This window comes from Melanerpes formicivorus, unplaced genomic scaffold (genome assembly GCF_026170545.1).
Source record: "Melanerpes formicivorus ecotype bairdi unplaced genomic scaffold, bMelFor1.0.p_v2 SCAF_66, whole genome shotgun sequence".
In the NCBI taxonomy this organism is placed as follows: Eukaryota; Metazoa; Chordata; class Aves; order Piciformes; family Picidae; genus Melanerpes; species Melanerpes formicivorus.
The window spans coordinates 859,761-887,134 of record NW_027142418.1 but is presented as its reverse complement, the minus strand read 5'-3'; the positions used below and the strand labels follow the sequence as shown (position 1 = coordinate 887,134).

Sequence of the window (27,374 nt, the reverse complement as noted above, 5' to 3'; positions counted from 1 at the left end):
AGGTGAGCTCTGTGCAGAGCCTCCTGCCTGCCTTCCTGCACCCACAGGTGAGCTCTGTGCAGAGCCTCCTGCCTGCCTTCCTGCACCCACAGGTGAGCTCTGTGCAGAGCCTCCTGCCTGCCTTCCTGCACCCACAGGTGAGCTCTGTGCTGAGCCTCCTGCCTGCCTTCCTGCACCCACAGGTGAGCTCTGTGCAGAGCCTCCTGCCTGCCTTCCTGCACCCATAGGTGAGCTCTGTGCAGAGCCTCCTGGTTGCCTTTCCTGCATCCCCACATGAGCTTTGTGCAGAGCCCCCTGGTTTGGTAGCCCTGCACAGGCTGCAGCAAGTGGAAGCCAGCCAAGGAAGGGCAGAATGACCCTGCCTGAGGGGACCAGCATGGCTTTACAGCAACAAAGCTTCCCGTGTACCACAGAAGCTGGCAGCTCCTATCTTCAGGTATCTTCCCACACTGTCACAATCATGTGGGGGACATTACAGATCCCCTGATTCACAGAGTGCTTCCTGCTGGGACACACAGGTTAGCACCTGACCTGTAACTGCACACACACACACACACACATGTACCATGGCTACAGAGGGCTGTCACCAGCCTGTTTCCCTTGCCTGACTTCAGTCCTCTTCTTGATGAAACCCTCCTAGAGCTCTTCTCCTGAACAGCTGGCATCACAAAACCTGTCACCAAAACCTGCATCTCCAGCAGCTTGCCAAGGTGCTTCACCAACCTTGTTCCAGCAGATGTTGTCACCTTCATGCCCCACAGTGTCACATTCGTAGGGCCTCTGTGTGTGTTAGGCACTTAGCATCTCCCTGACCTCTTTAGAGCCTGGACATTTGCCAACAGGCAGAGTACCTCCATACCTTTGCTAGCCTGCCCCGCAGCTCCCCATGCTTCACCCAATCATTGGGAGTGAATCAATCCTTCTGCCTCCCAGCAGACAAGGCACCCACACCAGCCAGCCCCTCAAGCACCCATCACCATGAGGTCCACACACGCTCCTGCTGGGCACCCTGCTTCTCTCTCCCTCACGCTCCTGCGCACCTCCGCCGCGGGGCCTGCCCTGTGCTGCGGTGTCCTCAGGTGCGCTGTGACACCCTCAGGCTTTCCATCCCTCTGATCTCCCCCGAGGCCACCGAGCCTTGTGTCAGTGGCATCAATAAACCCTGAGGAGGCTCGGCACTGCACTGCTCTCTGCTGTGGGAGAGAGCTCTCCGTGCCTGCTTCTCAGGCAGCCTCACCTGCTGGGAGAGCTTGGCGGCGGCAGCGGCCAGCCCAGTCTCGATGGAGGCGACTCTGGTGCCCTCCCGCACCGGCCTGTCCTGTCGAGGCACTGAGGGGCCCACCCGTGCTGCAAGGCAAGCAGAGGCAGGTGAGATGCAGAACGGGCCCCTGCCAGCACAGGGGCCTGCAGGGCTCTGCCCTCCTCAGCAGAGGGCCAGGGGAGCTGCAGCCTCCACCCTGCCTTCCCCGGGATGTGTGCGAAGGCAGGGGGTGCTGACGGCCTGCAGAGATGGTGGCTTGGGGAGAAGCTGCCAATGAAGGTGGAACACGGCTGAGCAGCTTCTCTGGCAGCTGAAGCCAAAGCCTGCACTACAGACATGAGCATCACTTCCCAATGGATGGCATCCATTGCCTCATCAGCTGGAGGTGGGCATGCAGTGCCACCAGCTGATGAGATGTGGATTGCCTCTCACACACAGCAAGCTGCAGAGACTTCCCTGGTAGCAGGCCACATCAAAGGGGTCTAAAGAGCCCCTGGTGAGCTGCAACCAAAACACCCTTCCAGACCAGCAGCTTAGGCTGAACATGGTGGAGACCATTTCCAAAGTCCCTCTTTACACAGTCAGCACCTAAAAGCCATGGCTACTCAGCTCTCTGGGGCTTCACTGTTAAGCCACTTCTGAGGTGGCCACCAGCAGTTCCATCACCAAGAGTGGGAAGGAATCCCAGGAGGAAAGAGCTTTTCCTGGCAGCTGGTCGACAGCAGGCGGCTGTCGCTGCTCAGCATGAGTCCCAGCATCACCTCCCACTGTGCTGGAAAGGATCCATCCCTCAGGTGCTAAAGCAACTGCTGGTGGTGGGCTGGCAGTTTCCACCCTCCCTGACAAATGTCTGGGCTTAGGGACCTGCAGGCCTGGGCAGCACAGACCAGCTGGACTTACCCGTTGGACTGTAAGGGGCATCATCTGAGCTTTTCCTTTTCTTGGAGCGGGATTTGAACACTGGGTTATCCTCATCTGATTCCAGGGAAGGGTAAACTACAGCGGGAAACAAAGGCAACAGTTTCAGTGCAGGCAGCAGCTCTGTCCTGCTGAGGCCACTGGCATCCTAGCTGGAGAAGCACCGCTGAGTGCTGACACAGCTGCAGCAGCTCAGGGGACTCGCTCCTGCTCTCCTCCACACTTGGCAGCTGCTGGCATTAAACTGTGCCCAGGTGCTTCTAGGACACACAGGGAAGCTTCCCAGCCAAGAGCAGTTGGTGTTGGTCCTGCCTGCAGAGCAGCAGCACAGACAGAGGAGCCAGGAACAGGCTTCCTTATCTCAGGCCAGGCTGCACTGGGGATATCACAGGCAACCACCACTGTCAGCACCACACCTTCTGGCCTGTCTGACCAGGAGGAAGTCAGACACAGGGAGAGCATCCAAGAGACGAACCAAGGGATGCTTCAGAGGCCTCTGGGATAAACACCAAGCTCTCTGGCTGGGCTTTGTCTCTGCCTCTGCTGTGAAGCTCCTGTAGCTTTCTTTGCAGTGCATTTGATTCCTCACCAGCTTGTTACCTCCCTCTGATGTGGGCATCACTGCAGCACCTGCCCACTGGCACTGCAGCCTGCTGAGCAGCTGTGGCACACCCAGAGCCTCTGCCAGCCAAGCCTGCTCACAACAAAGCCTCTCCATTCCCTGGCAGCACAGACACAGCAAATGCAGCCCCCAGCAGGGCACAGCCTTGGTGCTGTGTGGCATCTGTCTGCAAACCATCTCCCTGTCCCACAGCTTCAGGGAGCTGCCCTTTCCCAAAGCACCTCCCAGCACTCCCACTGCATCCCACACATGCAGGGCACCCTGGAAGGCTTGGGAAGCCTCCTGCAGTGTCACAGGGACTCTGTTTTGCCTTGGCAAATGAGGTGAAAAGATGCACTGCACTTTTCCAGTCACGGCAACTGACTTCTGATGGCCCTGCAGACTCTGTTACACAGCATAAACCTCCACCAATGCCTTGTCCTCTTTGGGCCTTCAGGCTTCCCAGTTCCTACCAGGCTTCAAATTAATACTTTTCTACCTTCCCTCACTTCTTGTACTCAAAAATGCTCCTGCAGGTTATTATGGTGGAACTGTCATGTTAGAACAGGACCTGGGCAGTCTGGAAAGGTGAGCCCAAGCCAACCTCATGAAGCTCAGCAAAGCCAAGTGCAAGGTCCTGCACCTGGGTCAGGGCAGTCCCAGGCACAAATCCAGGCTGGGTGGAGAATGGACAGAGAGCAGTGCTGAAGAGAAGGACTTGGGGGTGCTGGGTGAGAAGCTCAACAAGAGCCAGACATGTGCACTTGTAGGCCAGACCCAACTGTCCTGGGCTGCATCCCCAGTGTGGGCAGCAGCCCAAGGGAGGGGATTCTGCTCCTGTACTCCACTCTTACGAGATGCCACCTGGTGAACTGTGTCCAGCTCTAGAGCATCCAACACAAAAAAGACATGAGCAGGTCCAGGGAGGCCACAAAGATGACCAGAGAGCTGGAGCATGAAGACAGGCTGGGAGAGTTGGGGCTGTTCAGCCTGCAGAAGAGAAGGCTCCAGGGAGACCTTAGAGCAGCCTTCCAGTAGCTGAAGGGGCTCCAGGAGAGCTGGGGAGGGACAAGGGCTGGGAGTGACAGGACAAGGAGTGATGGCTTCAAACTGGAAGAAGCTGGATTTAGATGAGACATTAGGAAGAAATTCTTCCCCATGAGGGTGGTGAGGCACTGGGACAGGTTGCCCAGAGAAGTTTTGAAAGTTCCAAGCCTGGAAATAATCAAAGCCAGGCTGTATGGGGCCTTGAGCAACCAGGGCTAGTGAGAGGTGCTCCTGCCCACGGCAGGGGGTTGGACCTTTGAGGGTCCATTCCAACCCAGTGCAATCTGTGAATCTGCAGTTGAAGGATGTGGTGGGGAAGGGAGGAAGCACACCATGAGGAATATGGGGAGCACCTGCAGACATGCCCAGAGAGCTCCATGCAGGCCAGGCACACACTCAGGCAGATGGCTCTGCTCGTGCTCACCATAGTCTGAATCTTTAAAGCAGGCATCCAGGTGGTCCTGATCCTCGTCATAATCCTCCATGTCAATGCTGTTCTTTGTGCTCTTCTTCAGCACCTGCTTGCTGGCATTTTTGTTGCCACCACCCCCTGTCTTTTTAGAGTTCTGTGTGGAGATGGAGTTGTTCTTGGCCTGGTTGGTGCCCCACGACGTCTGCAGGCAGGACTCTGAGGACTGGAGGTTGGCCATGGACAGCATGCCCTGGATGGCTTCCTGCGTGCTGGGCGAGGCAGGTGGCTGGCTGTGGGGAAAGGTGGAGACACCAGAGCTGTTAGAGCTTCCAGAAGCACACCAGCCCCTCACAGAGCTGACTCCTCTCGCCACACACTGCTACTCCCAGAGGTTTCCTGGCCCCTGCCCCCTGGACAGCTGGGCAGGCCCCAGGTGACACCAGCTATGTGATGCTGACAGCACAGTAGGCTTGGGCTGCTGCCCCAGAAGCCAGGAAGCTGTGTGGTTGGGCATGCCAGGGGCAGCTCCCTGGGGGCTGCTGTTGCTGGTGGGGGAGCACAGGGGTCAGGTAACTATTCAGAGTCTGTACCAACAATACAGTGTCTCTAGGACCAACTTGAAGGGCTTCAGGGCCAGCACTGCAGGGCCAGCACTGCAGGGCCATGTCCTGGGAAGCTTCTCCTAACTACTGTCAAGCAAGCAGAGGAAGAATTTGCCCAGCTGGAAGGAAGCTTATGTGTACCAGGCACAGTTCACACCAGGGGCTGCCAAAACTCCAGAGCACCATGGCACCACAGGGAGAAACACAATACTAGAGAGTAGGCTGAGGTCACACTGTCAGTGCTGACTGGCACACAGGCTCAGTGAGGTGGGAATTCACACACTAGGTACAGGAGAGATGAGATCTGAGATTGGATCCATGGCCAGCATTACCAGGGTGAGCTCCAACAAGGCCAAGTGCCAGGTCCTGCACCTGGGGCACAACAACCCCAAGCAAGGCTGCAGGCTTGGAGCAGTGTGGCTGGAAAGCTGCTGGCAGAAAGGGACCTGGGGGTGCTGATGGACAAGCAGCTGAACAGGAGCCAGCAGTGTGCCCAGGTGGCCAAGAAAGCCAAAGGCATCCTGGCTGGGATCAGCAATGCTGTGTCCAGCAGGAGCAGGGCAGGGATTGTCCCCTGGCACTCAGCTCTGGGGAGGCCACACCTCGAGTGCTGTGTCCAGTTTGGGGCAGCTCAGTCCAAGAGAGATGTGGAGGTGCTGGAGCCAGGGCAGAGGAGGGCAAGGAGGCTGGGAAGGGCCTGGAGAATAAACCTGGTGAGCAGTGACTGAAGGAGCTGGGGATGGTTGGTGTGAAACAGAGGAGGCTGAGGGGAGACCTCTTGGCTCTCTACAGCTCCCTGAAAGGTTGTGGAGAGGTTGGTGCTGGTCTCTGCTCACAGGTCATTAGTGACAGAACAGGAGGGAATGGCCTCAAGCTGCAGCAGAGCAGGGTGAGACTGGACAGCAGGAAACATGTTTCTCAGCAAGAGTGGTCAGGCACTGGCACAGACTGCCCAGGGAGGTGGTGGAGTCCCCAAGCCTGGATGTGTTTAAAGGTGGTTTGGATGTGGTGCTTGGGGCTCTGGTTTAGGGGTGGCCCTTGCAGAGTAGGGTCAGTGGTTGGCCTTGGTGATCCTGAGGGTCTCTTCCAGCCTGAATGTTTCTGTGATTCTGTGATACACCCCTAGTGTACTGCTATGTGATACAGTAGAATGCATCACACAGCAGCAGAAATTCATTCTGCACAGGCAGAGCACATCAGCAAGTATTTCCTGAACTTGAGAGTTTGGGCAAAGAATGAAATGCCAAAAAGCCCTGGCTGTAGTAAAAATGGTTGGCAGTGCTGCAGTGGGAGCCCCTGACACAGCACTTTCTGAGTCAGGCAGCAGCAGCACTCTGCTTTCCCTTACTTCATCTCAACTTAATCCTCTGGAAGCTGTTACAGGACTCCAGACAGAGCAATGCACAAGCCAGAATGGGAGCTTCTGGGCACTAATTTCATTTATAACTAATCCTGAAAATGAGTTAAGAGTGGTGTTAGGAGATAGGAGAACACTGAACAACTCCTTTAGGGAAGAGAGATTTTCATCCCTTCATTACCATGCCTGAGCCTGCTCCCTGGCTGAGGCAAACCTTGCCTCATCTCTAGGAAACTAACAGATTTTCTTTCCAGTTCCACCCACCCCCCTTGCAAAGTGTTTCTGCACAGCCTGGCCTCTGAAAACACTGCAAACAGACCATCAAGCACTGACCACAAATGGGCAAATCTGAGAGGAACTGCCTTAAGCAACGGGAGCCTCAGCAAATAAATTGTGGAGTGTGATCAAAACCAGTGGCTCTGAGAGTCCAACCACAGCCTGACTCCTGGGGGGGGGGAGGGGGAAATGTCTCCAGGAGGCAGAGCTGCACTGGGGTAAAGTGTTTCTCATTAGGGCATGTGCTCAGCTGTGCTTCCATGAGAAGGATTTCAGCTTTCTAAGACAAAAGCCAAAAGAAAGGAAAAGCTGGAATCAAGAAGAGTCAGGAAGCAATTTCCCAGCTCTGGAATGCCACATCCCCTTCCTGCAGCTTCAGCACTGCCTTCAAATAACCATTTCTGAAAGGAAACTGTCTGAGAGCTACAGCCATCACTTCAAAGGAGCAGGAGCAAAGCATCCAAGTGCTCCTCCTGCCCCTGTGCTCCCTGTCCAGCAGCTGGCCACCTGCAGTGGTGCCATAGGTGCTCCCAGGGCTGGAGCAGCTCTGCTGTGAGCACAGGCTGAGGGAGCTGGGGGTGTTCAGCTTGGAGAGGAGAAGGCTCCAGGGGGACCTCAGAGCTGCCTGCCAGGACCTGAAGGGATCCTGCAGGAAGGCTGCAGAGGAACTTTTCCTGAGGGTATCTGGAGCCAGGCCAAGGGGGAATGGTTTGAAGCTGAGGCAGAGCAGGGTTAGACTGGGGCAGAGGAAGAAGTTCTTCAGTGTGAGGCTGGTGAGACTCTGGCACAGGCTGCCCAGGGAGGCTGTGGCTGCCTCCTTGAGCAGCTGAGTCTGGTTGAGAGGTGTCCCTGCCCATGGCAGGGGGGTTGGAGTAGAAGATCTCTGAGGTCCCTTCCAGCCTGAGCCATTCTGTGCCTATATGATAGGAAACACAACCAAGCCCAGGGAAGCATTTCCAGTGCAGCTATGGGAGCATCCAGGACAGAGCTTGGCTTTTTTTCCAAGCCATGGCTTTTGGTGGGGAGAAGCAAAATGACCACGGGTAGGGTAGAGGGTTTCCTGTTCTCTCCTTCCAACCATTCTGGACCCTGCCCCTTTCAATGCCTCATGGAAGGAGTGCTGCTCATTGTGATTACTTCATTACATTATCACAACATTAAAATCATTTCTCATGCCCTCAAGCTGCATGCAGTGAGCTCTCCCTTCCCTCTGAATGATTCATCTCTCACAGCAGCGTTGCCCAAGTGGATGTTCTGCAATTACAGGTAGGGAATGAAATGCCTCCCTTTGTTGAAATGATAGCACCAAAACCTTTCCCACCTCAGATCCCAGGATAAAGAAAAGAATTTGCTTCCTGGAGACAAAGCAGCTCCTGGGCTGCAGGATTCCTTGTGACCCCCCACCCCCTCCCCCTGCACACAGTTAAAAAAGAGCCACTTTTGTGGAGAAGAGGAAAAAGCATCCCTTGGTGCATACCTGTTGGTGTTATACTCTAAACCCCCAACTTCCTTGCTTGCCTGCAAAAGGTCAAGAATTCCTGCTGAGCTTCCACTCTCTTTCTTTACTTTGGAGTTGCGTCCTGGCTTGGCCTCCGTGTCGATGTGGAGCAGATCTTCATCCGAGGACTCCTCGCTCTGCAAGCACAGGGGAGAGGCTCAGCAGAGCAGCAACTGCCTGCCTCAGGCACCAGAGCAGTGCAGCTCCTCCTGCCAGGCCCCCAGCCCGAGCCACAAGGCTAGCACTGGTTTTCATCACAGACAGAGAGCCCAGCCCAGGCAGAGGGTCACAACAGCCTCCTTGCAGCCTGCAGGCATGTTGGGGTTTGGGATTTTCTCTCCCCTTCCAGCCCCACAGAACCAGCTTTGAGATCTGCTCCTGCACACAGGACCTGTAACAGTGGTGTTTCCAGGTGCTGTGCTGCCTTCTCAGCCCTTCTCTTCTGGAGATCCAGGCAACAGAAGCAGCCAGTGTGTGGCCAAGACATGCATGAGGGCACAGATCTCTCTCTTGCAAGGCTGTTACCACAGCCAGGTCAGCCACAGGGTCAGACCCACCTCTGCCATCCCTGCTGCAGAGAACAGGCAGATCTGGCACACAGCCACCTGTCTGGGGCTGGGACACCTATGCACTGCAGTCTAGAGTGTGAAAGAACTTTTCCCCCTTTCCTGCTCTACTTTCAGGCCTCCCAAGTCCCAGCCCCCACTGCTTAGGCTGCCAGGCACTGGTGTCTCCAGGAACTGACCTCCCTCCTTGGGCCAGGGAGACACCAGCACATGTTATCCTGTCCTCTGTGCACTGCTCTCCAGACACCAGCTACTGACTCAGGCAAGGAGGTCTGCACTTGCTCTTGAACATCCCTGAGCCAAGGGATTCCCTAGTTCTTAGGCCAGGCCATTTCAGTCACCTGTAGCAGTTAAGAAGCTATTTTGCCTCTCCTGACTTATCCAGAGTGTAACAGGAATTTGTATTGACCACAGTTGGGCAAAGCCTTGCATTTTGATGTCACTTCATGTTACTTATCTCCAGCAATAAGCTGCAATTGCTGACCCACAATGAACACCACCTGTGCTGGTCAGCTTCCTGAAGTGAAGGACCAGGGAGGTGACTGGCCTCCTGTACTCAGCATTGGCTACATCTTGACTTCCTGGTTCAGTTTTGGGGTCCTTCCTACAAGAAAGACACTGAGGGGCTGGAGCAGGTCCAGAGAAGGGCAATGAAGCTGCTGAAGGGTTTGGAGAACAGGGCTGGGGAGGAGCAGCTGAGGGAGCTGGGGGTGTTCAGCCTGGAGGAGGCTGAGGGGAGACCTCATTGCTCTCTACAGCTCCCTGAAAGGAAGTTGGAGTGAGGTTGGTTGATAGGAGGAGAGGAAATGACTTCAAGTTGCACCAGGGCAGGTTTAGGTTGGACATTAGAAGAAACATATTGACAGAAAGGGTTCTCAAAGCCTGGCACAGGCTGTCCAGGGAGGTGGCTTAATCCCCATCAGCATTGCCCTGAGCATGACCATGAGAAATTGATGTCCAGTGTTCAAAGCACATGGAAACAGGAGGACAGCCACAAGGTGGGAGGACAGCCTGGGACAGACCCCTGTGCCTGTCAGCAAGGTGAGGTGAAGGGAGGTACAACAGAAAACTCCTCCTGACCCTTCCTATTCCTTCTCAGGGCTTACTGCTGCTGTTGTGCACGGTCAGGGCCCCACACATGCTGTCCATCAGCCCTGGTCAGGTATGAGCACCTCCAGCCACAGCACCAAGTTATGCTTAGTGCTGGCAGTACCTGATGCCACCTATCCTGGGCAGACTGGCCCTGCAGAGTGAAGGGGAGGATGTGACAGGAGCCCCTCAGGAGGCTCTGCCATCACAGTAGGGCCCTACCACCCCTTCCAGGTGCAGGAACAACCTACCTTGTATGAGACTGACTCCACCTTTGGCTTCTTAACAGGAGTGTGCTGCAGGCTGTCCTTTTTGTCTGATAAAACTGAAACCACAACAAAGGAGAACAAAGTCAGGACTCTTCTCTCCAAAACACAGCTCTCCCACTGACTGCCCTTGGTCTGCCAGCTCAGACATAGAGTGAGCTCTCCCACTGACAGCCCTTGGTCTCCCAGCTCAGACATGGACACAGCTCTCTCTCCCACTGACAGCCCTTGGTCTTCCAGCTGAGACATGGACACAGCTCTCCCACTGACTTCCCTTGGTCTCCCAGCTCAGACATGGACACAGCTCTCCCACTGACTGCCCTTGGTCTCCCAGCTCAGACATGGACAGAGCTCTCCCACTGACAGCCCTTGGTCTCCCAGTTCAGACATGGACACAGATCTCCCATTCACTGCCTTTGGTCTGCCAGCTCAGACATGGACACAGCTCTCCCACTGACTGCCCTTGGTCTCCCAGCTCAGACATGGACACAGCTCTCCCACTGACTGCCCTTGGTCTCCCAGCTCAGACATGGACACAGCTCTCCCACTGACTGCCCTTGGTCTCCCAGCTCAGACATGGACACAGCTCTCCCACTGACAGCCCTTGGTCTCCCAGCTCAGACATGGACACAGCTCTCCCACTGACAGCCCTTGGTCTCCCAGCTCAGACATGGACACAGCTCTCCCACTGACAGCCCTTGGTCTGCCAGCTCAGACATGGACACAGCTCTCCCACTGACAGCCCTTGGTCTCCCACCTCAGACATGGACACAGCTCTCCCACTGACTTCCCTTGGTCTTTCCAGCTCAGACATGGACACAGCTCTCCCACTGACTGCCCTTGGTCTGCCAGCTGAGACATGGCTCTCTGCATTAGCAGTCACAGATTTTGTAGCCTACTTTGGGGCAATCAGCCCCTGGGATTGTGCAGGTAGAGGGCAAGCAGGAGTTGTTCTTACAGGGCAGTTCTCTCTTTGTGGTGTTCTTCTTCCTCCTGATGGGGAACTCGTCAATCTTCAGCTCTCCATCGTCTGACACGTACTCGTACTCATCACGGACAGGCTTGGCTTTGTCCTCTTTGAAATTCTGCAGGGAGCCAAACACACTGCTGTGCAGCTGGGGTTTGGCCCCCTTTGACCTGAGGAGAGGCAAAAAGCACAGATCAGTAACAGCACTGACTGGAAAACAGTTTGCAGACTGACAGAGGGGAAGACAACGACCAGCAGAGCCAGCAGGGCCAGGGAGGGGATTCTGCCCCTCTGCTCCACTCTGCTGAGACCACAGCTGGAACTCTGGGTCCAGTTCTGGAGCCTCTGTGCCAGGAAGGATCTGGAGGTGCTGGAAGAGCCACGAGGATGAGCAGAGGGCTGGAGCTGCTCTGCTATGGGAACAGACTGAGAGAGTTGGGGTTGCTCAGTCTGGAGAGGAGAAGGCTCTGAGGAGAGCTTCTTGTGGCCTTGCAGTATCTGAAGGGGGCTCCAAGAAATCTGGGGAGGGACTTTTGAGGTTGTCAGGGAGTGATAGGACTGGAGCAGATGGAGCAGAAGTAGAAGTGGGGAGATTCAGATTGGATGTTAGGAAGAAGTTGTTGCCCATGAGGGTGGTGAGAGACTGGCACAGGTTGCCCAGGGAGGTGGTGGAAGCCTCCTGCCTGGAGGTGTTTGCAGCCAGGCTGGATGTGGCTGTGAGCAACCTGCTGTAGTGTGAGGTGTCCCTGGGCATGGCAGGGGGATGGAACTGGCTGATCCTTGAGGTCCCTTCCAACCCTGACCATTCTGTGATTCCATGAGTCTATCTGTGTGCTGAACTCTCAGTCAGCTGCAACACTGGGGCCACAACAGTTAACAGAATCTGACACAGAATCCCAGACTGGTTTGGGTTGGAAGGCAGCTTCCAAAGTCATCCAGTCCAGCCCCTTGCAGTCAGCAGGGACATCACAGCCACAAACAACCTGACCTGCAATGGAGCATCTCCCACCTCTCTGGGCAACCTGGGCCAGGCTCTCACCACCCCCAGTGTCAAACGTTTCTTCCTTCTCTCCAGTCTCAATCTGCCTCTTCTAGTTCAAACCATCATCCCTTGTCCTGTGCCAACAGGCTCTGCTCAAAAGTCTCTCCCCAGCTTTCTGATCAGCCCCAACTGCAGGCTGAACAGCCCCAACTCTCTGACACCCTCTGGATGTGACCATGCAGTTTCTGAACTTAAAATTCCTATCTCCAAGCTTGATGTTGACCTCAGCAGCCCTGGCTGGATCCAAATAAGCACTTCATTAATTACAGCTGGCCCAGTGGATCATGATGAGCACAGTGCAGGTGCAGCTCAGGGTTTTGGCAGGCAGTGTTCATTGAACAGACTCTTAACAAGGATCCTTTAGTAGGATCTGCCCAAGGCCCCTAAATACAACTCATCAAGGTCCTGCACCTGGGTCAGGGCAATCCTAAGCACAAATCCAGGCCAGGCAAGCAGTGGCTCAAGAGCAGCCTGGAGAAGGCCTTGGGGGTGTCAGTTGGTGACAAATTCCCCAGGAGCCAGCACTGGTCCCTGGCAGCCCAGAGCCAGCTGAGTGCTGAGCTGCAGCCAGAGCAGGGAGAGCAGCAGCACAGGGAGGGGATTCTGCCCCTCTGCTCTGCTCTGCTCAGACCACACCTGCATCACTGCCTCCAGTTCTGGTGCCCCCAGCACAAGAAGGACCTGGGGCTGCTGGAGAAGGTCCAGGGGAGGCCATGAAGATGCTCAGAGAGCTGCAGAACCTCCCCTGTGGGGCCAGGCTGGGAGAGTTGGGGCTGTTCAGCCTGGAGAAGGCTCCAGGGAGACCTCAGAGCAGCCTTCCAGTACCTGAAGGGCTCCAGGAGAGCTGGGGAGGGACTTTTGACAAGGGCTGGGAGTGACAGGATGAGGAACAATGGCTTTGAGCTGGGAGAGAGGAGACTGAGACTGGAGATGAGGAAGAAATTCTTTAGAGTGAGGGTGGGGAGACACTGGCACAGGTTGTCCAGGGAGGCTGTGGCTGCCCTCTCCCTGGAGGTGTTGAAGGCCAGGCTGGATGAGGCCTTGAACAGCCTGGGCTGGTGGGAGGTGTCCCTGCCCCTGGCAGGGGTTTGCAGCTGGATATCTAAGGTCCCTTCCACCCCAAACCATTTTGTGATTCTATGAATCTATGAACTTAAAAGTGCTAGAGCACAAACACTGCCTGAATGCTGAAGCCTCTCAAGCAAACTGCCAGCCTCAACAAACCCTTGCTGCTCAGGCAAGCTCAGCCAGCTCCCAGGCCAAGTGAAGTTCAGGAGAGAACAAGTTTTTGCATAAGTCTGTTTTGTACCCTGACCAGAGGGCAGATTTTCACCTTCTTGTGTAGAACCCCATAACTAATGCCTTCTTCATCTGTTCTTCCAGCTGCTGTGGGTTGTCACACTTTATACTTACCCAAGCAACTTCTTGTTAGAGAAGGAGAAGGTGAATTTGTTGTCCTTATTTCCTGACAGAGGTGTCTTCTCTGATTTGTGTTCCTCTTCCATTTTCAGAAGGGAGTCAGGTTTGCTGTTCTGAAAGGCAGAAAGACCCAAATCAAAACAGTGAAATGAGTTAAACAAGTTGTTGGCCTTTCAGACTCCAGCTGAGGGAAGCCTCTGACCCCTGTGCAGACAGCAGTCCCTTCCCACACACACAGTAAGCCAGCGAGGATGACTGTCTTCCTCAGCCTCCCCTGGCTTTCAGTGGAGGCACTTGCTCCCAATTCAAGAAGCACTTCAGTGCCAGTTTAAGCAGTGCCCTCCACAAACACGAGGCCACATTTCCATCTGGTTCCCTTCAGTGGGTGCAGCCTAAAGCAAGATGCTAAGCACAGCCTCTGAGGCTCTGCTCAGCAGCACTGTGTCCAGGACACTGCCTGCCACCTCCCAAACACAGCCAGGTTCACTTCCTGGGCTCCCAGGCTGCTTTCACACCTCCAGCAGAGCCTGAATTGTCAAAGTACTTCAGGGCAATGAGAAGTTTGGATTATTGTAGGCATCACCTTGATACTCTCCCCCTAGGCTGCACAGGCAGTGGGATGAAGTGGTGCTCACTACTCCCATCACATTAACCACCATGCTTTCAACACAGCAGATGCAGATGTCAGCAGCCTCAGTGATTCATGGTGCTTAGCAGTCTCCCCACATGAAAAAGCATGAACTTCTGGGGGGCTTTGGGGGATTTGTTTGCAGCTTTGCCATTACAGAACCATAGAATCACAGAATCATTTCAGTTGGAAAAGAGCTTTGAGATCAGAGTCCAACCATTCACAGAACCACAGAACATTAGGGGTTGGAAGGCACCTCCAAAGCTCATCCAGCCCAACCCCCTGCAGTCAGCAGGGACATCCTCCACTGGATCAGGTTGCCCAGAGCCCTCTCCAGCCTCGCCTGGAATATCTCCAGGCATGGGGCCTCAATCACCTCCCTGGGCAACCTGTGCCAGTGTTCCACCACCCTCCTGGTGCAGAACTTGTTCCTCACATCCAATCTCAATCTGCTCTGCTCTAGTTTGAAGCCATTGCCCCTGGTCCTGTCCCTGCAGGCCTTTGCAAACAGTCTCTCTGCAGCCTTCCTGTAGCCCCCTTCAGGCACTAGCAGGCTGCTATTAGGTCTCCCTGGATCCTTCTCTTCTCCAGGCTGAACACCCCCAGCTCCCTCAGCCTGTCCTCATAGCAGAGCTATTCCAAACCCCTGAGCATTTTCATGGCCTCCTCTAGACCCTCTCCATCAGCTCCAGGTCCTTCCTGTGTTGAGGGCTCCAGACCTGCACACAGCACTCCAGGCAAGGTCTCAGCAGAACAGAGTGGCAGAGTCACCTCTCTGGCTCTCTGACAATGCTGCTTTGGATGCAGCCCAGGCTGCCCTTGGCCTTCTCACTGCAGTCTCACACTGCCTGCTCCTGTCCAGCTCCTCCCCCACCAGCACCCCCAAGGCCTTTTCCTCAGGGCTGCTTTCTCTCCCCTCCTCCCCCAGCCTGTACTGACAGTGAGGATTGTTCCAGCCCAGCTGCAGGACCTGCCCTTGCTCTTGTTGAACCCCATGAGCTTCACCTGGGCACCACCTCTGCAGCCTGTCCAGGTCCCTCTGGATGCCTTCCTGTCCCCCTGGGGTATGGACAGCACCACTCAGCCTGGTGCCATCTGCACACTGCTGCTGGTTCCTCGATGCCAATGTCTGTGTCAGTGTACTTCATATGCACTATGTCAGTGTACTTCATTGCCTTCTGCTCCAATGGGAACTAGATGTTGGTGCTCTCTGCTCAGCTGAACCTGCAAACATTTCCCCAGGCCTGCCTGAGCAGGCTGTGGCAGGGCAGCAGCAGGGGTCAGCAGGAGGCCTTACCTTGTACTTCCACTTGGCTTCAGTTTTGCTTTTATTTTGCTCCCGAACTTCAAACTTCTCCACCTCATTCTGCTTCCCAGCAGCTTCCTTGTTGGGAACACTTAGAACATTCTTTGCAGCCTGGGGGAAAAGTCAGCATGTAGTGTGAATGAGGATGGAGTACTGGCATGCTGGAATATAACACCATATAGCTTGGAAAGCTCTGCTGCTTCATTCATTTGGAGTATCAGATCCATTGACTCTTGCTGCTGCAGGGAATGCAGAAGGCTGAGCACTTGGTTCCTTGGCACAGCAACACACAAGAGCACTGTGAAGACATCCCCACCTCCCTGCCTGCTGCTGCAGGGACACATCTCACAAAGTGCAAGCATTCAGACCAGACTTGTGGGCACTTCTTAACAAACCAGTGCCTCAGGGAACTCCTGGCCCCTACCAGGGTCAGCAGCAACATTCACCCTCAGTTAAAGAACTCTACAATCACACTTGTCCTACCTGGGCAAGTCAGCAGGACAAGTTTCAGACCACGGCTTTATCTTCAGACTAATGTTTTATCTTCACTCACTCCCTCTAGATCACAATCTCATGCAAATAAGATGCTTTAGAAATGACTTCCTGCATCTTTGGTAACTGCTATGAAAATGTTCAAGAGACCTGACAACAGCTGAAATGAAAATAGGATCATAAAAGAGCAGAATGCTCTGGGCTGGAAGGGACCTCCAAAGCTCATCCAGCCCAACACCCTGCACTCAGCAGGGACATCCTCCACTGGATCAGGCTGCCCAGAGCCCTCTCCAGCATCACCTTCGATATCTCCAGGCATGGAGCCTCAACCACCTCCCTAGGCAACCTGTGCCAGTGTTCCTCCACCCTCCTGGTGCAGAACTTGTTCCTCACATCCAATCTCAATCTGCTCTGCTCTAGTTTGAAGCCATTGCCCCTGCTCCTGTCCCTGCAGGCCTTTGCAAACAGTCTCTCTGCAGCCTTCCTGTAGCCCCCTTCAGGTACTGGCAGGCTGCTATTAGGTCTCCCTGGATCCTTCTCTTCTCCAGGCTGAACACCCCCAGCTCCCTCAGCCTGTCCTCATAGCAGAGCTACTCCAGCCCTCTCATCTGTTTTGTGGCCCTCCTCTGGACCAGCTCCATCAGCTCCATGTCCTCCAGGGCTGGGGGTGGTACTCCAGCTGAGGTCTCAGCAGATCAAAGTGGCAGAATCACCTCACTCAATAGAATACTCCAAGGGGGGAAAAAAGAGCCCATTGAAAAATGTCTTTTAACCTGCATCTTGCTTCAGTTTGGGCAGTAGTTTGGCAGCCTTGGTTTGACACAGCAGGGCCTTTGGAGGATCCATAGCAAATGAATAACCAAGCAAAGAGCCCAGTGGAGCCCCATAGTCAGCTAAGACAAGGGCAATAAGGAGTTGCACAACTTTGCTGCAGTGCAGACAGATCTCACACTCTGCTGCTTACATTATTTTATCCATGAGACCTAAGGAGTGATTTTATCCCTGTCAAGGCAGGAGAGGAGGGAGAGGTTCAGCCATGACCTTACCTTCCCCTTCTTTGGCGTCTCGATCTTTGTCAGAGCCTCCTTGGTGTGTGCCTCCAGCAGGTCCAGATTGGGGATGGCCGGCGGTGGACTTTCCTTTGCCTTCTTTCCCTTCTTTTTGCCTTCTCCCTTCACTTTCGGTGTTTTGGGAGGCTTAGGGGGTTTGGGGGGCTTAGGGGGCTTGGGGGGCTTGGATGGCTTGAGCTGTTTGGGGGTTTTCACAGTTTTGGGAGGCTTTTTTTTCGGGAGCTTCTCCACGGGCGGGGGCGGAGGCGTCACCTGGGGAGGCGACGGCGGCTCCTCCTTCTTCACAGCACACACCTCCTCGGGGGCTGTGCTGGCACTCGTGTCTGCTTTGCTGGCTTTGGAAGCATTCTGCAGGGCAGCACAAGACGGGAAGGCATTCAGACCCACCTGTCTCCCAGCAGACACTCACCTGCCCCCTCCCTGCCTCGGGCACACCACACCCCCCGCCCCGAGACTGTCCTTTCCAAACAGGGTTACATGCACCCCCAGGCCAGGCTGCCCACACCACACCCCACAGCAACACTCTGCTCACTGCTAATTCCCACCCCCACGCAGCTCAAGCACAGGTTTGGCCTGGAGAGCCTCCAGTGGCTTCATCAGGAATGTACCATCAGCAAGCTGTGCCACCAGGCAGGACCATTACCCAGCCTGCCCCTACCAAGAGATACATGCAATGGTTTAAGATGCTGCTCAGCCCCAGCACAAACCAGTCCCAATTAATTCAGATGTGATAAATGTAGCAGAATCCTGTTTCATGCCCTCAGGAAGAAAAAAACAACCCACCCAAACCACACCAAGCAGTGCAGGAGCTGCCCAATGAAAATTACCACTGCCTGATTAATTAATGAGGAATCATTTTCTGCTCAACTTGCCATTCTGACAACCAGAAGACTTAGATAGTGCATCAAAGAGGAGGAAAAGGCAAGAGAGGTTTCAGTGCTGAGCTCTTTGGTCTCCTTAGGAAGGGAGTGGGATGGAACACAATGGCTGAGCCAGCCATGGGCACCTCGCACTGTCACACAGCTCCACTCAGAGCGCTCCCAGGATACCTCCAGGCAGCTTCCCTTTCTTTTTGGCTGTTTGGTTTTGTGGTGGGTTTGTTGTGGTGGGTTTGGGTTTTGTTTCCTAGGGAGGGTTGTTTGGTCCTTGGTTTTTTTTTCAGGAGGGGGAAGGTTGTTGTTGTTATTGCATCTGCTAGATGCTAGAAGCCAGCCAAGAGCAAAGCTTCCTGTTGGGACAATGTGCAGGAAAATGGTCCCAGGCTCAGCCAATGCCATAGACAGGAGATGAGGAAAAGGATGAACTACCCAGGGAGCCTGATCATGGGGATGGCAGCAGTGCTCTCTGGTATTTTGGGGTAGGCAGTGACTGAAGTGAAAGACAAAAAAAGGATGGAAGGGGAAGGAATGAGGCTAGTCCAGCTCAGAGGAGGTGGAGGAGAAAGGATGTAAGACAGGCAGACAGTGTAAAGCTGAGGACAAAGCAAACAGGAGTCCAGAAATGTGATGAGCCAGCCCCAGACAACAGTCCTGAGCAGTCCCCCTACTGCAAAACCTCACCTGAATTCTTCTAATGAAGAGAGCAGAGCAAAGAGGTTCCTTGATTCCCCCATTTTATAGCCTAGATTGTCAAAAGGCCCAACGACACCATGAACATCAGCAAAAGAGCACAAACCTCACTTAATCTTATTTCTTTGGCAAGGTCCTTGATAAGTTGTGCTGGTTTGAAGTTTTCTGGTAGTTCATCTTCATGTTCTGCTAAAGCCTGAAACACAACAAAGCCAGGCTGCTGTTTCTGGGCATAGTTTTGTTAGCACAGGTAGCAACACGCTGCAGGAAGCGACCCCTCCGCATCCCCCGGGGACTGAAATCAACTCTGCCTGCAGCAGTCAAACAGCAAAGCTGTTCAAAATGGGCATTGTTAACCCTTCTGGGTGCTCCTGGAAACAGCAGTCCTGAGAGAAGAGCAGTCTCAGGAGCCTTTTCCAGATGTTACTGCACTTTTCCAACTGTCACATCCCGCTGCTCACCTCTGTACATGAGATTCTCCAATACCCAAAGAGGGACTGGCTGAGGCTGGTGCCTGCAGTGCCTGCAAGAGGCACACACCTGGTGAGCAGTGGTTTGGGAGCTCCCTGGCAGGACTAACCACATTTGCATTCACATCTCATGGCAGAATATTCAAAGCTCAGCTTCACCTAAATGCCAGCCCAGTCTGACTGCCTTAGAGCCTCTACTCCTCATCTGCATGGCAAGTGGAAACGTAACCAGGGGGAGACAGAGCTTCCACACCTGTCAGTCCTGCTGCAGGAATCCAGCAGCAGTTCTGCATTCAGGCTCAAGGAGGGAGCAGCCAAGTGCTCAACTACATTTAAGCCTGAGCCAGCCTCCTGTGTGACCTAACTGTGTGCAACACACTGCACTCAGGTGGCTGAAAATCCTCAGGTTGCCAGCTGCCCTCTTCACCTTCCATGACTGGATGGCTTCTCTCCTGCAGCTAATTCCCCACAGCCTTAGGAGCAACACACACAAGAGTAACCCTTCTGAAACGACTGCAGCAGGCAATTCAGGCTGCAAAGCCCTTTCAGCCTTCTCTCCCACCAAAATGTATTTCCTGGCTCAGCTAAGGTGAGGCTTTGCAGGAACCTTGTGCCCAGAGGCACCGCTTGCAGCCTCACTGGTGTGTACCACCTCTGCCTAAAGGATCTGGCAGAGGCAACTGCTCAGAGTCAGGGAGAACATTCATTCAGTATCCTGTTGGTCCTGTGCAGAAGGGGCTTCTTTCCAACCCTGCTGGCACCTTCTTTCTGCTGGTTCCTCACGTGGCTCTATGGAATCCCAGCTCTCACCCTCCTTCCAGGCTCTCCCACTCCCTTCTTTTTGGCACCTTAGAAGTAGCTGCTGAGCTATGGAGCTCTTTGTCTGTCCTAGCACCTGCTCTCTGTTCCAGTGACTGACAAGCCCAACACACACATCATATCACAACAAGCTGCTTCTCCTACCTGTTTTTTAGTCCATGACCTGAAAGCACCATTAAGAATTTTTGCTCCTTGGAGTAAATGAGCAGGAGGTTGTTGCCCAGCTTTATGCAAACCTAAGTAGAGGGGGGGAAAAAAATCGATGCCATTGAAACAATGACAGCTCAAGTGGTTCAATTTGAAACAGTTTCTCTGTGAGAGCTGACTCTTTGAAAGCTGGTCACCACACATGCCTCCCTGTCAGAACCTGATGGTCACAGGAGTGTATTCACTGGGTCACAAATCTAACTCAGCCTTCCTGCACTCTGCTCCTCTAAGTTATGTCTACACTGGCAACGCTTCTGGCTCCTGTCTTGGTCCCATCACTCAGGCTAGCTTCTGTGTTGATGCATCCTAGGCTGTGGGAATAAAAAGGCACTGTCAGCAGCTGGCTCCTTGGTGCTGACTGAAAAGGAAAGCACCAAAATGTGGGAGCCAAGGTGATACTGAGCAAAGCATTCCCAACCTGCAAGCTTGCCTAAGCTTCTCCCCTCCTTACAGTGTTGGGTGAGTTGGTCACGAGAGGGCCCCTTGCAAGGCACCCTCAGTGGGACCCCTCACCTTGTGATTGATGAGAAACATTTTTCTCACCATAAAGGGCTCTGGTGGATGCCTCCAGAGCAGGAGAAAGAGAGAGCAAGGGCAAGGCAAGCCCCAGCCTGTGAAGAACAGGCACAGGTGGCTGTTGCTGGCAGCTCTGAAGGGATCTCCTTGGGAAGATTCTGCATTTCAAAGAAACCTTTGCTTTAATTCTCAGGGGTCCTGCAGGCCAGGTCTGATGTCCCTATGGCCTTAAGTACATGCAGCCTGCCCATGTACTTCAAATGGGATCAGCAGAACGAGGGCAGGAGGAAGTGCTGCTCCTCACCTCAGGCTGACAGAATGTGCACTTCATTAGTTGAAAGCAGGGAATGCACCCAGGCCTTACAAGCAACTTTAACAATGTGCAGGTGTTATTTTCCTCTGAGACAACTTAAATACACTGCATAAAGAAGATGGAACCTTCCCTGAGGTTCTCACCCTGAGGTGAGAGGGACACTTAAGTCAGGATATTAAGGGGACCAGAGCAGCATCTTCTGCTGGTATGCACAAAGCGGTTCTCAGACCCTAAGAGGATTCATTTTGGCCTTCCGTGGCACATAGCAGAAAGAAAGAGTAACCATGTCCAGGCCCTCTGAGAGGGCAAGCCCTGCAGCCTCACCTTTGAATGTCTCCAGCAGATGCTTCCCCATGTACCAACAGGCAGTTTCAAAGTTTGGGAACTGGGTCAGACTGACGATTTTCAATCGCCTTTCCACTTCATACGCCCTGCAACACAAAACCACACCACCTGAAAGCACAGCAGGTCACAAGGATGCTGCTCAGCTACAAGCACTGCTCCCAGATGGCTGAGGCTGATCTTGCAGAGCTTTGTTTCTTTGTGCTGCTGCCACCTCTCCTGGCACCAGACCTAAGCAAAGCACCAAAATACAGGGGGGTGAGATGCAGGGATGCTGGGGTGAGAGATTTACTGCACTGCTTGCCTGGAGGGGCTCTCCACCTCTGGCACAGGCTGCCCAGGGAGGTGGTTGAATCCCCACCCCTGGAGGTGTTTCAAAGAAGCAGAGACATTGGGACAGCAATGTGCCCTTGTTGGGACAGCAATGTGTCCCTGTGGCCAAGAGAGCCAATGGTGTCCTGGGGTGCAGCAAGAAAAGTGTGGCCAGCAGGGCTGGGGAGGTTCTCCTTCGCCTCTTCTCTGCCCTGCTGAGACCACAGCTGCAATCCTGTGTCCAGTTTTGGGCTCCCCAGGTCAGGAGAGTCAGAGACCTGCTGGAGAGAGTCCAACAGAGAGCTACCAGGATGACTGGGGGACTGGAACATTTCTCCTATGAAGAGAGACTGAGAGTCCTGGGGCTGTTTAGTCTGGGGAGGAGAAGGCTGAGAGGAGATCTTATCAATGTCTATCAATAGCTGAGGGGTGGGGGTCAAGAGGAAAGGGCCAGGCTCTTTGCAGTGGCACTTGGTAATAAGACAAGGAATAATGGAGATAAGCTGGAACCCAGGAGGTTCCACCCCAACATGAGGAGAAACTTCTTTGGAGTGAGGGTGCTGCAGCCCCGGAGCAGGCTGCTCAGAGAGGTTGTGGAGTCTCCTGCTCTGGAGGTTTTCAAAGCCATCCTGGATGTGTTCCTGTGTGCCCTGCCCTGGGTGATGCTGCTCTGGCAGAGGGTTGGGCTGGGTGATCTCTGGAGGTCCCTTCCAAGCCCCAGCATTCTGTGACTCTGTGATTCTGTGACATGTGGTGCTGAGGGCCATGGTTTAGCTCCAGACCTGGCAGAGTTAGAGAATGGTTGGACTGGATGATCTCAAAGGGTTTTTCCAACCAAAACAATTCAGTGAGTCTATGATCATTTGTCCAGCATCAGTAAAGAGCTACTTGTGTTGTCTGACACTGGGCAAAGAGCCCAGCTGGGGGCTTATCCAGAAGGTACTTGGGATGTTCCAGGGTAAAGCTCCTGACAGCTTTTAACAGTTCTTCCTTCAGAACGTGGCCACATCAGTGCAGGCACCTGACACATCCTTCCAGGGGCTGTGCAATAGGTGTAAGGACAGCCTGGAACAGCTCAGCACAGAGGGGCCAGACCTGGCTGCACTTCCCAAAGCTGCCCAGTGGAGCTACATCAATGTCAATGCAGAGGTAGGGCAGCTGATGGGAGAGGGGATGGCCAATCTATTACACACTGAGCCTCTACCTAGCTTTGGATTTTAAGGACAGATTTACCTCATCTGCATTTCAACACTTAGACTGTGTAGAAAATGTCCTGCAAAGGCCAGGCAGTCTACAGGTGTGAGAGTTGCATAAATCCAACCTAAAAGAGAGAGAGAAGAGTCCTGAGGTTCAAAGCTGGAATGACAATAATGAGGCTTCATAAATCTTTGAGGTTTATACTTCACTTAGCAACTTCCTAGGTGCCAGTGCAGCCCTTCAGGGACTGCATTGGTTTTGAACAAAGCTGCACCTGGCCCCTTGTTTGCTTTGCATGAAAACAGCCAGCCCAGGAAGGTGCCACACTCCTCTGACTCCCAGACTGCCTTGGAGGTGGCAGGCAGTGAAAGGCAGCCTGCTGCTCTCGCTGCTGTGACAAGCAGCAGCACTGACACAATGGCAGCTGCTCTCCCATCAGCATGAAACCCTGGGCCAGCTCCTGCCACTGACATTACTGCAGTGTCAGGAGCACCTGCTAGCCAAACACTTCTTGCCACACAAAATCTCCCAGATGAGTGAATCTCTGTCACTTGCTGGGTGTTGATTCCACCATCTGCTCCACATATGGGCCTGAGAGAAAGAGCCACTTCCCACTTCCCATAGCCAAAGTAAAATCCAAGTGGGTAAACGTTCTGTGCAAGAACAGATTCTCCCAGAGAGAAGGGGCAGTGCTGGGTGCTGCCTCCAGAGCACAGGTACCAGTGCTGCTGCTCACTCACACTGCCTGGAAGCCTCAGCTCAGCCTACAGATCGAGTGGGCACTGCGTTGTTCAAGGCACACAGAGGGAGGTAAAATCTCTGTCCCACAGCAGGTAACAAGGAGTGCTGGAAGCAGCAAGGAAAACAAGGAGATACTTGTTTGTGGTGACAGGAAGGTGAGGGAGAGGGGCAGGAGCAGAACTGTGTTCATTTAAAACTAGGATCAGCTCTTTGTCCTTAGAAAGATCCTCCCAGGAGCTGAGAAAGACAAAATCCCCCATCCCCAACCTGCAAGGAAAGGCTGACTCTGTCAAGCACCCCAGAGAGCTCTCTGACACCCAGAAAGCTTCATCCTGGTGTGAAACCCCAAATGCAGGCACCTGCAGTTCCTTAGTGCCACGGGGAGTCAGTGGCTACAGAAAGGACTTTGAGGGCAGTCATGGTGTGAGAGGAGCTCAAGGGGAATCCTCTGTTGGACAGCAGAAAGCACCAGTGCTGGATGCAGCCAAAGGACTCCTGAGTTACTGCAAGCCAGCAAGAGCAGGAGTGGGAGACTCTACCTGCTCGCTGTGCTTTGAGAAAGCTGCTGAAATATTCATAACAAGCAGGGACATTCTGCTCCTGCTTTGTCAGCACATGGCACAGAGGGGCTGGAGCAGGCCAGGAGAAGGGCAGCAAAGCTGCTGAAGGGTCTGGGGAAGAGGGCTGGGGAGGAGCAGCAGAGGGAACTGGGGCTGTTTAGTGTGGAGAAGAGGAGGCTGAGGGGAGACCTTCTGGCTCTCTGCAGCTCCCGGAATGGAGGCTGGAGCCAGGTGGAGGTTGGGCTCTCCTCCCAGGTAACAAGTGATAGGACAAAGGGCAATGGCCCCAAACTGTACCAGGGGAGGTTTAGGTTGGACATTGGAAGAAACTTCTTCCCTGAAAGTGTTCTCAAACACTGGCCCAGGCTGCCCAGGGAGGTGGTTGAACCCACATCCCTGGAGGTGTTTCAAAGGCACAGAGATGTGTTGCTGAGGGCCATGGTTTAGCAACAGACCTGTTAGAGAATGGCTGGCCTGGATGAGCTTAAAGAGCTTTTCCAAGCCAAACAATTCTCTGAGCCTATGATCCAGTGACATTCAACTTCTGCTGAGATTTAGACTTGATCATTTGCCAGAGAAAGTCATCACATCACATCCCTCTGGCACTTTGAAGGGGCTGCTTGAGGAGCTCTGAAAGAAGCAGGGCCCTCAGCTGGCAGCAGGCTGCTCACCTGATGGAATGAAGAGTGTCTGTCCCTGCTTCACTGTGCATTTGTAGCATTTGTCTACTTGGTCTGCAAAGAACATCTCGCTGTGGTTGGCTGCCGACTGCCAGCGCTCGTAGAGGGAGATGTTTGCAGGGGCTGGCTTGATAAGATAAAAGATCTTTTCTCCCTGGATTAGAAAACACCAAATTAGCAACAAGCAGCCAAACCACACTGCTGCACTGGCACAGACACACCCCACCCCCACCAGGGTTTATCCAAACATCCATTTTAACATTAGTACAATCAGGTTCCTGCCCCTGTGCCCTGCTCTGCTGAGACCCCACCTCCAACACTGCCTCCAGCTCTGGTGTCCCCAGCAGGAGAAGCTGCTGGAGGGAGTCCAGAGGAGGCCACAAAGATGATCCAAGGGCTGAGGATAGGCTGAGGGAGCTGGGGGTGTTCAGCCTGGAGAGGAGAAGACTCCTGTACCTGAAGGGATCCTGCAGGAAGGCTGCAGAGGAACTTTTCCTGAGGGTATCTGGAGCCAGGCCAAGGGGGAATGGTTTGAAGCTGAGGCAGAGCAGGGTTAGAGTGGAGCTGAGGAAGAAGTTCTTCAGTAGGAGGGTGGTGTGACTCTGGCACAGGCTGCCCAGAGAGGTTGTGGCTGCCTCCTCCCTGGGGGTGTTCAAGGCCAAGTTGGATGAGGCCTTGAGCAGCTGAGTCTAGCTGAGAGGTGTCCCTGCCCATGGTGGGGAGGTTGGAGCGGATGATCTCTGAGGTCCTTCCTGAGCCATTCTGTGATTGTTTGGACATTTGCCAGGCAGCTTTGCACAGAATGGCTGTAACCATTCAGTGACTAGGTGACCACATTTGCTCAGAGTGATGGTGCAGGAGGTTACCAGCACCAGGTTCCAGCACCCTGCTAGAGCAGGATGGAATATCTTTCAGGCCTTAGGTGACATGTGTACAGAAGGCACTAAACAAAGATTGCAATCCTAAATCACAGTATTACCAAGGTTGGAAGAGACCTCAAAGATCATCGAGTCCAACCTGTCACCACAGACCTCATGACTAGACCATGGCACCAAGTGCCACGTCCAATCCCCTCTTGAGCACCTCCAGGGATCAGTGAAGATCCACGGACAACCTCCACACTCCAAGTGTGGAAGTCTGCTCAGCAGACCCTGGGGACCACTGGGAGCTCACCCACTGATAGCAGGTAAGGCTCTGGATGCAATAGGACTGTGGAGAGAGAACCAAGACCTGAATCTTTGAGGGACTGTTAGAGTGGTCTCTGCTTATCACAGAGCTTCTTCCTAGGCAGAGCACAGAAGCATGGCCCTCACCTTCAGCACGTGGTACCAGGCAGAAGCTCCTCCCGAGTCTATGTGGAAATCTGTGTAGCTGTCCTTCACACAGATCAGGCAGTACTTGGTCACTTTTGGTTTAGCCAGAAGAGCATCATCAGGCCAATAGTTTTCCACCCAGGACAGCTTCTTAACTATATCTGGAGGCTCTACGAAGCTGGACATCCTTCAGAGAGAGCAGAAAGCAGACATGAGGGCAAGGAGCCTGCTGCACAAACAGCAGCGTGACTCCAGCACCTGCACAGCAAGCTGAGGCAGATCCTTCTGTGTCAGTGGAGCTGCTTTTCATTCACAAAACACCTGAACACTGCTTACAGACACGGATTTAAGGCTGTTTCAAGTCTGATGACTTAACAAGGACCTCTTGACCTCTTGCAGCAGCAGGAGTGCTGATCAAGTGTACATTGACTGCATTGTTCCAGCCCTCTTGCTCCATGGCCTCAGTTAGCACAGCCACTTTTCCAGCCCCCTTCAGAAGAGAAGGTGAACTGTGTGTGCTCTCAGGCAAATGAGCTGGTAAATCTTACCAGTCTGCAAGTTAACCTTTAAATTAAGTTGAATATCCCTTGAAATCAATTAAATGTCCTAATAACAATAACATTCATACTTAACAACTAAGCCAGTCTTGCCTGGATGCTAAAATCACACTCAGCTTTTATCTAGACATTAAATTGCATTAAAAGCTCAGAAAAAAGAGAAAAGGCAGCTGAAGATGAGGCAGCAGTGCCCAGGTGGTCTGGAAGGTCACCAGCAGCCTGGCCTGCATCAGCAGTGGTGTGGGCAGCAGCAGCAGGGCAGGGATCACGCCCTGTACGGGGCACTGCTGAGACCATAGCCCGAGTGCTGGCTTCAGTTCTGGGTCCCTCACTCCAGGGACATTGAGGAGTGGGAGCAGATCCAGAGAAGGGCAACAAAGCTGGGGAAGGGTCTGGAGAACAGGGCTGGGGAGGAGCAGCTGAGGGAGCTGGGGGTGTTGAGCCTGGAGAAGAGGAGGCTGAGGGGAGACCTCATTGCTCTCTACAGCTCCATGAAAGGAGGCTGGAGCCAGGTGGAGGTTGGGCCCTTCCCCCAAGTAACAAATGATAGGATGTGAGGAAATGGCCTCAAGCTGCACCAGGGGAGGTTTAGGTTGGATATTAGAAGAAACTTCTTGACGGAAAGGGTTCTCAAACACTGGCACAGGCTGCCCAGGGAAGTGGTTGAATCCCATTGAAAGGCAGAGCTGTGGTGCTGAGGGACATGGTTCAGCCCCAGCCTTGGCTGGACTGGGTGAGCTCAAAGGTCATTCCCAACCTATGATCCTGCAAAGTCCAGTTTGAGTTGATAATGGGCACAGGTTTAAAACATAGCATATGAAGTATTGCCTGGAACAGTTTGCACTGAGCATGGCTTCCCATTTGCTGGATTTCTTTCTGTATCATCTATATGGGGTTTACATTAAACATAGACTGAGTACTATCAATCCCAGCTGAGATGATGTAGTGGCATGATAAGCAGG

The 27,374-nt window shown here is 53.7% G+C and overlaps 1 protein-coding gene across 1 annotated transcript in view; it reads right to left on the bottom strand.

Annotated features, from left to right (window-relative positions):
• Window positions 1–27,374, bottom strand: part of PHF2 (PHD finger protein 2) — a 107,262-nt gene that overhangs the window by 4,226 nt on the left and 75,662 nt on the right. The window contains exons 6-20 of the mRNA XM_068162606.1: window positions 25,856–26,042; window positions 24,534–24,696; window positions 22,598–22,685; window positions 21,035–21,141; window positions 19,819–19,910; window positions 18,492–18,581; window positions 16,794–17,165; window positions 15,247–15,366; window positions 13,316–13,434; window positions 10,852–11,030; window positions 9,879–9,952; window positions 7,952–8,109; window positions 4,252–4,529; window positions 2,162–2,257; window positions 1,238–1,347 (exon numbers count right to left, since the gene is read on the bottom strand). Coding sequence (XP_068018707.1) covers window positions 1,238–1,347; window positions 2,162–2,257; window positions 4,252–4,529; window positions 7,952–8,109; window positions 9,879–9,952; window positions 10,852–11,030; window positions 13,316–13,434; window positions 15,247–15,366; window positions 16,794–17,165; window positions 18,492–18,581; window positions 19,819–19,910; window positions 21,035–21,141; window positions 22,598–22,685; window positions 24,534–24,696; window positions 25,856–26,042 — 2,233 coding nt within the window. The remainder of the gene's footprint in view (window positions 1–1,237; window positions 1,348–2,161; window positions 2,258–4,251; window positions 4,530–7,951; window positions 8,110–9,878; window positions 9,953–10,851; window positions 11,031–13,315; window positions 13,435–15,246; window positions 15,367–16,793; window positions 17,166–18,491; window positions 18,582–19,818; window positions 19,911–21,034; window positions 21,142–22,597; window positions 22,686–24,533; window positions 24,697–25,855; window positions 26,043–27,374) is intronic.